Below are 11,338 nucleotides of genomic sequence, written 5' to 3' on the forward strand. Positions count from 1 at the left end.
ATTAGGAGTCTGCTGAGTGTATTCTTAGCAGCTGGAAGGAGGTGAGCTGCCACTGTAGGACCACACAGCTGTTCATGATGTGGGACATCATCTCCAGGCACTTCTGAAGCTGGATGATCCCTGCTATGGTGCTGCACGAGGAGGGCAGCAAATGATCAGTTCTGGGTTTGGTATCATTGAGCAAGGAAGCTGTGGGGTCCCCTCAGCCTCACCACGAGCATTGCCTGGCACAGGGTTTGTCCCCCAGCTGCACAGTGGGGTGGGAGATGTGCTGTGGCACAGCCGCTTGCGCACGTCACCTCTTGGCGCTCCCATCCTGCGGGGAAAACCCGAACTCCAGTTACATCTCCTGTGTGGCAAGTGGAGTGGAGCTGCCTCCTCTGCCCATTCCTGTTTGTAAAGCCTTTTGAGACTTTTCAACATTGTGGTCAGGCAGAAGTTTCATTTCCAGCTCTACAATTACGCATTCATATTATCCAGTTTCCAGTAGATCTTTGAATGACTGTTGATTTTCCACAGGTATGAAATAGCGGGTGTTGAAATTCCTCGGCCGTTCTGCTGCTTGTCTACGATCCCATCTTGATGAGTCTCACCTAGAAAACAGTGTGTGCATAAGTTGTTATTACAGACTCCTCCTGAATCCCAGTGGGGCAAAATTCTTCTCAATAATAGGTTTTGCATGTGGCCCGGTACCTCTGCGGTATCCTTGGGACAGCATTGTTGGGAGGAAGCTGTGCCTGGGTTTGAATAGCGCTCGGGGTGCCAGGAGGAAGAGTGGAGGAAAAGGAAACGGGGGAGCTGCTGGTTTGTCTCACATTCACATCAGATGACAGGAAGTGGAAATTGAGGTTGGCTGCGGTGATCTGGACAGCGCGGTGGGGCCGCGGCTGTGCGAACAGCGGCTGAGCTCTGGGTAACCCAAGGCATTGCCATAGGAGAGCTTTTCATGTGTTCTCTCTCTCTCTCTCTCTCTTTTCATTTTTAAGGCTTTGGTTTTTCCATGACAGATCTTCCTTCAATACTAAAGTCCTCTTGTCTTGGAGAACTACTCCTCAAGTTACTGCCCTCACTATATTAACAAATCCTAATCACAGCCTGAAACTTTTAATTATACAAGACTTCAGTTCTGAGCTGTTCCATGGAGAGAACAGGACCTGCAGTTGTAACAATTGCATGTGTGATTGGAAAATAGCCTTTGCACCATCTGTGATCTAAAGATTAGAAATAAAACAGGCTACGGAGGTTGCTTCTAGACTCTTAATGAAACTTGTTTTAATAGAACAGCTACCACTTTGCTGCTAATAAAGTATTATTTGAATGCAGAGGTTCTCAGGAAAAAAAAAAACACACCACAAAGTATTCCTTTTAGTAGGACAGCTGCAGGGGTTTTGTTGTTGGTGAGCAGAACACAAGGAGAATCGTTGTCCTTCCACCACCTCTGTAAGTGCCAGAAGGGGAACAGCATTCTAGTGCTGAGGACTTTATTTTCTGGAACTGGAAGTGCTTTTTGTAGCAGTGTTTTTACAGAAACAAACCTGAGGTGTGCTTACATCTCGTGGAGGCTCTGAAAGTTCAGCACGTGGGGTTTTATGTACGTCACCTGTCTCCAAAGTTAGTGTTTTTCACTTGTCCATCTGTGACAGCTTGGAGGTGCAGTGGGAAAACTTGACTACTGTGTAACCAGCTCCTTTTTTTTTCCTGCTCTTGCTTTGCTGTCTCTCTTGCTTTCCCAGCAAAGACTGTAGCCCTCTTGGAAGACCACAGTGCTTAGTCTGTATTCCGAAGGATGTAGGAAGCCTTCTGTAGTCAATCACAATGTGTTTATTCCCCTGGGAGATAACTTGGCCCTTCTGCATTGCTCATCTGAACACTTGCTGCACCTTCACCTCTTTAAAAGTGCATATCCTGCATGTCCACTGTGACCCATCCTGTGAGATGACTCACGTTCCTGGAACTTTCTTGCCTGGCTCCTGAAGCTTAACAAAGGGCTATGGCCCTTTTCAAACATCCTATCAGGCTTTATTAGGAAAAATGTTGTCTACCCTTCCCATTTGGACTGTCCCTGAAGTTGCCTGATGCATTTGACCATCTTGGGGCACTGCTGGTCATTCATGTTCGGACATGCAAGGTTTCACCCAGTGCCTGGTGATCCATGTGCACGTTGGGTTGTCCTGGTGGGGCTTTCAGGGTTGTCCTGGTAGGCTTTCCAAGCACTGAGTGTTACCTTGCAGGCTGAAAACTGGGCTTCAAGTACACAGCTTGCTAACAAATACTGTGCAGCTGATCAGGAGAAGACAAGTCCTGACTCTGGCACCCTTATTAAACCCTTAGACGGTTCTTAAACTCTAAGGAAAGGGTCAGGCAGTGAAATAGTAACAGGTGTCCTTTTCCTTATAGGTCAGCTAATGTTGTTAAACACTTTGATCCAGGGAACCAGAAAAGAACTTTCAGAATTAGATGTGGCTTGTACAACAAATGAGTTACTCAGTGCACTAGACACTAAGCAGGCAGATTTGCTCTGGCTTTCCCTGGTTTTATTGAAGATGGCACACTTGCCACTGGATGGCAGGAGGATAATTGGCTCAATGAGTGTCTGACTTCCATATGCATGTCACTGAGGAGCTGTCAGAGCCAGAAGCACTGGCAGATTTGCCCTGGATGATGCTGAGGTCTGTCTGGTGCCTTTTTTTTGCCTGGTCTGCTGTCAGTTCCTGGTTGCAGTTGGTTCTCATTTTTCTGTCTTCCTGCTTCCCCAGCCCTGCCAGGTGAGTGGGAGATGGGCTGTTTCTGTGTGACCTGGCCATGTCCTTGTCCCCTGCTCAGCACAGGGAGGGGACGGGAGTAGCAGTGCTTTTACAGGGAGAGGGAGGGCAACAAGAATAGCAGGGACCATGAGGGACACAGGGTGCTGTGGGCTGGGACTGCTTCTGCAGGGAGAGGGAATAGAGGGAATGGAGCTTCAGGAGGTGACATCAGGGCTGGGGAAGTGGAGGACATAATGTTTATGCTTGAAAGTAGGTGTGATTTAGAGCAGCAGGAGGCAAAGCCCTCCTAGATTCCTAGCAAACCATTGCAGAATTATCCAAAAGCCAACTGTGAATGGATCTTCTGCAGGCCCTTCAGCTGGCACCGCTGGGAAGGAAGCGTTGTGCCCTGGGGTTTTAGAGCAGTTGCTGGTAATACAGCTCAGAGCTGTGGATGCTGAAGTGTTGCTGTACAGGGCGTACACAACACATACAGCACAGCTGCTGGTGTGACTGACTGTGATACGTGTGTGAGTCAGGAAGTTCCTCTGTATCTCCTCGTTTTCAGAGTGGTGAAAGGTTTCATAAATGTCTTCTCTCCCTTTCAGATATCACCTTCTCAAACTCCTTCAGAAGTTTGGCAAAGTAAAGCAGTTTGACTTTCTCTTTCACAAGTCTGGTGCTCTGGAGGGGCAGCCAAGGGGTTACTGTTTTGTCAACTTTGAAACCAAACAGGTAAGTTGCTTCAATCTGCGATTCTGATTTAAATGACTAGCTTCTTTCCCCATCTTTTTTTATTTGTGTGTGTGTGTCAATGTAAAGTTAAAACAGGAAGGGATGAGTTAAATACCTTATCTACACAAACCCACTGACTTTAACAGCCCCACTTGGTGACAGACACTTGGTGGCTGCTCCTTGAAGCAGCAATAGTGATTTCCTTTCTCCTGTGCTGTTTTTTTGTTGTTGTGTTTTTTTTTTTCCTGAATCCTGCTTTCTAATGCTATTTGGAAAGGACCAATTAATTCTTTGGTCTACATTTGTAATGAGCTTGTGGAGTTGTACCTTGAAGATGCTGTGATCCACACAGAGCCTGACAGACCACCGGCAATCCAGAACTGCTCTGAAGTCCTCCTAGTTTTCCTTTGGCTTCATGAACACACAGACGTCAACTTGTGTGATGCTGCCAGATGTGTGACATGACAAATCTGCAGCATCCTGGAGTGAGCTGCCCCTGACTCTCCATTTGGGGCTTTAGCTCTTGTTATAAATCAAAATTTCAAGTCGTGCTCCCCTGTAGCATCAGAGCTATAGATATTTTGTCACAATTCTGCTAGAATTCTTCAAAAGTTACGGTGAACCAGGTGTTTGGAGATTGCTTGTTATTGTTTCCCCTCATCTTTTTGCTGTGCAGTTGCTGGTAGAGGTGTCAGAAGAGCCCTGACACGGTGCCTTAGCTCTAGAAGCTGTGATGGAATCATTATTCATGGCAAGGTGGGACAGCATTGCAACATAAGTTTGCAACTGCTGTGAATCACATTTTATAGCAGTGTCCTGAAGCTGAGAGCCCAGTGCTGAGCCTAGATCAGGACTGAGTGGATAATTCCCCCGGTGCACGTGAGCAGGATCTGGAATAAGCACAGACAGGTGTTAATGAGACACGTGTCATTGCTGTAATGAGACACAGTATTTTCTAGAGAAATTCTGTAACGTAAGCCTCGCTCAGAATGCTGTTCCAGTGGCCTCTGCATTTGGTATTTTCAAACTCTTGATCTTTTCCCCCATTTCCTCCCCCAAAACAAGTGAAAGATTTAGCCTTATAGGTTTATAAAAGTCTAGTTACTCAGATGGATGTTGGCATCTTCCAAAGATATTCCTGGATTGGGATACAATGGGATAAACTTTCTTTGCTGTCAGTTAGCTGTACTTCCAGAAGACTGATTTACAAAGAAGAAAGGCTCTTTACATCTGAGTCGGTTTTGACTAAAGCCTTGGTTTGTTTATTGAACTCCCTTCCTGTGCATCCTGTGCAGGAAGCAGAAAAGGCGATCCAGTGTCTCAATGGGAAGCTGGCCCTTTCCAAGAAACTGGTGGTGCGGTGGGCACACGCACAAGTCAAGGTAAGCTGCTTGCTGTAAACAACACCTGCTTTTCATTTGCAAAATCAAAAAACTTTAAGGAACAATTCTTAGGAGAGCTGTCAGCCTGGTCAGAATTTCAGCCCGTTCTAGGAAATGACTCTTAGAGGAACGGTGTTAACAACCTGCCCCTTCCCCTGCTACCCAAACTGGGCTGGGTGCTCTGTAAGAATGGGCCATTTAACCTCATGTTCTTTGTAAGGGAATTTCTAAGCAGTGATGTGCCCAGGTTACTTCTATACGTGCCCACGCTTTAACTTTTCCAAAACCTAGTGGGTGACTGGCTGGAAGTTTGAATCCTTCCCTTTTTTTTTTTGCTTTTTTGGGTAGGAGATGCATGGAAATTCCTGATTACCAAGTGTTTTGTTACTTTGTTCCACTTCTGAAAGCACTTCTGTGGCAGCAGTGCTAATTACTTCTGACTCTAAAACAACATTTCACATCTAAGCTAAATATCCTTTTAATGCTTGTTCTGTTGCATAAGCCATCAAGTTTTTAACATTAACTTAGGCAGTACCTTCTGGAACATCCTTTGGTTTTAATATTTTTTTAAATTCTTGTCTGGTTTCTCCTGCAGTTATTTACTATCTGGTACTTGATAAAGCAATTTATTTTGAATAACTTTCTTTGCAGATAAATGGATTTGGAGGGAAGCAGAGGGAAGCTATTCCTTTGGGTAGTTTGTTTTTAGCACGTGTTGGTTGTCCTATAAGCAGCTTTCTACCCTTTTTCTTATCAAATATACTAGTGCCTGGATGCTAAAAAACCAAAGCAGGTATCTTTGTTAAAAGAGACCATGTTGTTTTAATTACTGAGGCTCCTGTCAGCATATCCAAGCTTGTGGAAATCCAGTCTCCATTTTCTTGAGCTCTGTAGCTACTCGAGTGCCACGTGCTTCCGGATGCCTGAAGAATGATCAGGCCATAAAAGGAGTTTCAGCCAGAGGAGTGAGCGTCTGCTCAGCTGGGAATTCAGCGGGGCAGCTCAGTACTTGGCTGTCCAGGCTACGGTGAAGAACATGCAGAAATAATCAGTTCAGTTTGCATGGCATGTTCTCATCTGTGAATGGAAAGATTTAACAACCCAAAACTTTGGCTTCTTATAACAAGTGTTTATTTTAGACAATACCAACACCATGCTAAGTAGTTTTAAGATGAGTGGCCAAGGTTTACCCAGATACTGTCAGTTTGAGCAGCTCTGCTGAAAAACAAACCTGACTTGGTGCCAAGCGAAATAAGGAAGCAGAACACTGCGAATAGTTCAGGAGGCCCGTTGCCCACAGAGATGACAGATGTACAAGCTACTTTCTACAGAAAAGAGGTGGTTCCTCACTGCTCTTTTTCTTTTTCCTGTCCTTTTTTTTCCCTTTTCTCCCAGCACTGCATGATTCTGTGCAGTGCACACTTGGGTTCCCTCCTGACTCTGCACAATGTCCATGTGAAGAGCATAGCAATACAGTAGTTACCTTAAAATGTACCATCTTTGCTTCCTGCCTTATGTAGAGGGGAACAAGAAATGATGAGTCAGGTTAAGGTTTGAGGATACATAGTGCAGACACTCTGTGTTCCATGTTGGTACTAAACAAATACTATGGTTGGGATTTGTGGCAGTGTTTGGCCACAAAATCATTCCTAGCCAAAGCTTTACAAAATTTCAGGTGATATTAATACAACTTCAGAGTGTATCTGTGGGCAAATGTTTCTTTGTTTGTGACTTCAATCCTTGCTCTCTTATTTGCAGAGATATGATCACAATAAAAATGAGAAGATCCTTCCAATCAGTCTGGAGCCATCGTCCAGCACGGAGCCACCTCAGTCTAACCTAAGGTAGGAGATGGGGTGGATGAGAGGTGGCCAAACTGTGGGAGTGGCAGGAAACTAACTTTTTCGATAAGATCTGGAGTTGTTGGCATTACCTTTGTGCTAAAAATATAACATGGCAGAAAAGCTGTTTTTAGAAGGGCTGAGTAACTCACTTGATGTGGGATGCTTCAGACTTGAAGTTCATTTTCTGATGTGTGAAGCTCCTAGGGCAGTAGGAAGGAAGAGGGATGACGGGTTGGGAATCTGTAACATTGCAGGTCCTTTGGCTGGAATGTGCTTTGCACTTCTTCATCTGAATTTCAGTGAGAGGTTTTGTACTGTACAAATTTGATAAAGCAAAATGCTTATGAACAAGAATTGCTATTATAGTGGCAAGAGATTAAAACAAAATCACAGGTAGTACTTTCATAAAACTTATTTTTCACCAGCCCTAATGCTGGCAGATCTTCTCTGTGGGATGTGGTTAAATTCTCCACCTCCTCTGCTACCTAAAGCATGTAGTTTTCCTTTGCTAATTCACAGTTTGGTTGAAAGGGTAAGTGATTTTCCTGTGTTCTGACAGTGGAACTCTATAAGGACCTAGGACCAGGGATAATGAATTTGCCTACAGATAAAATGAGCTTGGAATTCAGAAGTAAAACACTAGCAAGTAATGAGCAGAGCAACTTGAGTCATGCAGATCATTAGCTACATCAGTGGAATAAAGGAGTTGTGTTAGTGAGGATGGATGCTGCAAGAAGCCACAGCAGAGAAGGGAACGTTCCTCAGTCCATACCCAACGGAGGACAGGGAATGACAAAAGTCCTAGGAATTTGGGGTGTAACCTAGGATAGCTTCTCCCTTTGGGATAAACCCTTCTAATGCTGAAATAATGTTTCTTCCTGACCTAATTAGAGTCTGGGGTTTTCCCATCCCCAACGATCTTGTAGCTGGGAGGAAGTCTGGCTTTCATTTCTCTGCTGTTTCCAGCAGCCTGGTCTGAGCTGCGCTCTGCTGCACATGCTCAGGCTTCTGGCAGTGACATCATTTTACATGAAGGAGGAAGCCTTGTTGTGTACTCCTCTCGCTCAGCGTCCTCAGGAAAGTGCTGAGTAGGTGCAAGGACCGTTAGTTTGTGGTGCTGTGATACATGTTGGAGAAGCAAATCCGTGCTGAGGATTGAACTGAAATAGCCTGGGCTTTATGCAGTAGATTCCTGCCTCCCAACTTCATGCTGCTTGTGAAGGCAGCACTGGGGGCTGCCTGGCCCCTCCTTGCGTGACTTAAGTGTTTGCACGTCAGCAAAACCTTTGGGTTGCTGTAGTCTGATTCTGTGCTAAGATCAAGCTCAATTTCTCTTCTGTTTTTCCTCTTTCCAGTGTCAGTGCAAAAATAAAAGCCATTGAAGCCAAGCTGAAAATGATGGCAGAAAATCCAGATGCGGAATACCCAGCAGCACCTGTTTATTCTTACTTCAAACCACCGGATAAGAAAAGGACTACTCCTTATTCCAGAGCTGCCTGGAAATCTAGAAGATGATGCTTGGGAATCCATAATGGTAGCAAAAACCACTGCTTTGTATACCTGGAGTCCTCCAATGCTTTTTGTACTTTGTAGAGTGGGAAGGACGCTGCCACCTGAGCACAACTCTGCCGCTCTACAGAGCAGAGTGTTTTGTGACACCTGAGGTGGGCTGCTGGACACTCCTTACTGCCAGGGCTGCTGTGCAGAACAGTAGGTTCCCTTCAAAGCCTCTGATGAATACACAGACAACCTCTTGTTAGTGTGCATTCATTAACAAGATTAGAAACGGTAACCAGTGTATGGAGGAAAGCACATCCAAAAATACTCCATTTAACTGATTATTTTTTAAAGGCTTTTTGAACAAAAAGTATTTGGATTTGTGTTTTTAATGGAAGGGAAGCACTTGGTTTTGATTAACATTCTGTAGTTACCGTGGAAAACTTTTTCTCATCTCAATAAAACTCATTTTAAATAGGTTTTTTGCAACACTTCCCGTAACTGTGCGTGCAATACTTGATATGCACCAAAGCAAATTTATTTTGCATTTTGATTTGCAAACTTTTCAGGTATTAGTTTATGATGTGGTAACGTTAAGTCATGACAAGGCACAAGTATTTTCAGTGTCGTTTAGGCTGTAGGTGTGTGTCTCTGTGTATTTACACACCACTGAGGCCTGTGCTGGGCTGTGAGCTTCAGAGCAGGGCAGTGGCACGTCCAGTGTTTGCGGTGACTGCTCCCCTGCCCTGGTAGCTCTTCATAAACCAGGTGTGACAGCAACACTGCAGCCTCCCAGACGTCTGTCAAGCACGTGACCTTGGCGTTTGCCCACCAACTGGTCCGACTTTGGGCTTTCACTGGCTGGTAAAGGTGGTCAGTTGCCTCCTGGTGTAAGGTGGCACCAGTGTTTGTGGTGAAATGGTTCTGCTGTGTGCTGAGGATTTACCCGCACCAGGTGCTTTATTGGCAAATTTGATGGATGGCATTTTGCTTAAACTGTCTGATCTGTGGCACGTTCTTCTCCCTGGACATTCTTGGCAAAATAGAAACCTGAGGAAAAAACATTGTCTGGCAGCTTTTTTTTGTTCCTTTGTACACAGCACTCTGACTGCGTGTGCAAGGGGGATGTTGGAGAACGTGTGTGCTGGGGTCCAGGAGGTGCTGGTCTGATTTTACCAGTGTCTGCTCTCTCTGATCCTTTCTACGGTGAATCTTTACCTCGTTGGTCTCTTGAAGTTGCTTCCCCGAGCTGGTTAACAGTGGTCTAAAGTAAAAGAACAATAATTTTTGACCATCCCTTGGTTTCTGGAGGCAGGTGTTGCTCTCTGGCTTAGCAAAGCAAGGTTTGTATCCCTACAGTGATGCACCTACCTCCACACAGAGCAGGCTTCCTGCTTCCCAGCCGAGCAGCTGGAGCAGAGCTGTGCATGTCTGTGGATGGATTGTTAAAAGCCTGAACTATTCAGAAGTAGGGATTGTGTTGTTAAATATTTGCTTTCTAGTTTTTGGGTACCTGAGTAAAGAGAAAAAAAAAGAAAGTAGAGTCACTGGGAGTTTGTAGCCCTCTGAATGTCAGTAACTCCCGTTTACATTCCTCTGTGAACAGCCTGTGTTTTGTTCTTGCGTGGTCTAACGTTTGTAGTCCTCTGGATCTGTATCTGCGTTATTTACAACAGCAATCAATCCTCTTCCTATTAGGAATTTAAAAAATACCCAGATACAAATTGAGTACGTGGCTGTGTTCCTGTCAGAAACATACTTTGAGATTTATTTGTATTTAAATACAATTTGTTGAAATTCTTAACGTCTCTAAATAAACATTTAAAATGCATGTTTTCCTCCAGGAAAGCGAGGGTGGCAAGCAGGAAGTGAGGGTGGTAAATGCCTGGCATCAGCCGAAGTCCGCTGATACAAATCTGGCTACAATAGCAGTAGTCTTGGGTTTTTTTAATTTAATTTTTTTCCCTTGCTCTGCCGCAGTCACCAACAGAAGCTCCTTGTGTGTCGTTGGGCAGAGTCAGACCTGGGGGAGCTTTATTGCAGGTCGGTGTTTGTGTCTGTCATTCCCTCTGGTGCTGCCTGTGCTTCCCAGGAATGCTGCGGCTTCCCCAAGGCCCCGCGCCGCTTCGGCAGCCGGCAGTGACAGCGCAGCCAAACCGGAGAGTTTCGAGCCCTGGAGCTGCAAGGAGGTAAATGCTCAGTAACGGGGTTTTTTTAGGAGTGTCAGCTCTGGGGTTTTGCATATCAACCGTCATAAAACAGGTTTGAAAAGCAGCGGGATGCCTGGCATCGGGGCTTGGGTGGAGGATGCGGCCGGCTCTGGAGCTTGGCAGGCTGGCGGGGGGCAGGAGACCTGGGCTTGGCACCCTGGGGAGGTGACTGGGGCTGTTCCCACCTCTGGCACGGGCCCCCATCCCTGGGGGGTTCTTTGCTTTTCCAGTGATGCCAGCACATCCCTGGGGGCAAGGTGGGGTGCCCGGGACAATGTTCACTGTGTCCATGATGTGGGTTTTTCCTCAGTCTCTGCTATGGTGAGACTCCCTCAGTCGGGACACGCACCTTTACCTGCGGGCACATACTCCACATCAAACCCCAATGTCTGTGCTGCTCGGTGACACGCAGCCACCTTGTCACTGCCTCGTATGAGGTCTGGCGCTGGTGGGAGGGAGCACACGGTGGGAAGTTGGTGCTGGTACCCAGTAACTCCACAGCTTTGCGTTCCCCCAGCGCTGCCCGTACCCTGTTCACGGTGTAACCCGTGCCTCGGAGATGGATCTGCTCCCAGGAGCAGGAGAGCGGCTGCCACAGGCTGAGACTCAATCCCAAGGCCAGGGAAGGACGAGGTTGGGCTGAAGTCACCCTGTTCCCGAGCCTGCTCTGACTTTGTGGGGCCCAGAGCACCTGATGTGTCACTATTGGTGAAAGCCATCGGCATGGTGGCGCGGTCCTTGCTGCCCTGCATCGCTCTGGCCCTGTTCGGAGCGCCGCTGCGTAGGGGGACAGACAGCTCTCATGGCTGCAGCCCTGAAAACTCCTATGTGTTTCTTCCGGAGCTAATTCCAACCCTGCCAGTGTGGACGGGTGGTTTAAATTGTCCTTTCTCAGCCCTGCTCCTCCACACTTGTCCCCGTCCCCC

General features: G+C 46.4%; 1 protein-coding gene across 1 annotated transcript; it reads left to right on the forward strand.

The window, feature by feature from the left end:
* The first annotated feature begins 3,332 nt into the window (after positions 1-3,332).
* On the forward strand, positions 3,333-8,693 carry RBM18 (RNA binding motif protein 18). Its single transcript, XM_010171034.1, has 4 exons — positions 3,333-3,479; positions 4,775-4,861; positions 6,620-6,705; positions 8,061-8,693. The coding sequence occupies exons 1-4, from the start codon at positions 3,333-3,335 to the stop codon at positions 8,218-8,220; spliced, it is 480 nt and encodes a 159-aa protein (XP_010169336.1). The 3' UTR covers positions 8,221-8,693.
* The last annotated feature ends 2,645 nt before the right edge of the window (positions 8,694-11,338 follow it).

This window comes from Antrostomus carolinensis, unplaced genomic scaffold, assembly GCF_000700745.2.
Source record: "Antrostomus carolinensis isolate BGI_N321 unplaced genomic scaffold, ASM70074v2 Scaffold47606, whole genome shotgun sequence".
Taxonomy (NCBI): domain Eukaryota; kingdom Metazoa; phylum Chordata; class Aves; order Caprimulgiformes; family Caprimulgidae; genus Antrostomus; species Antrostomus carolinensis.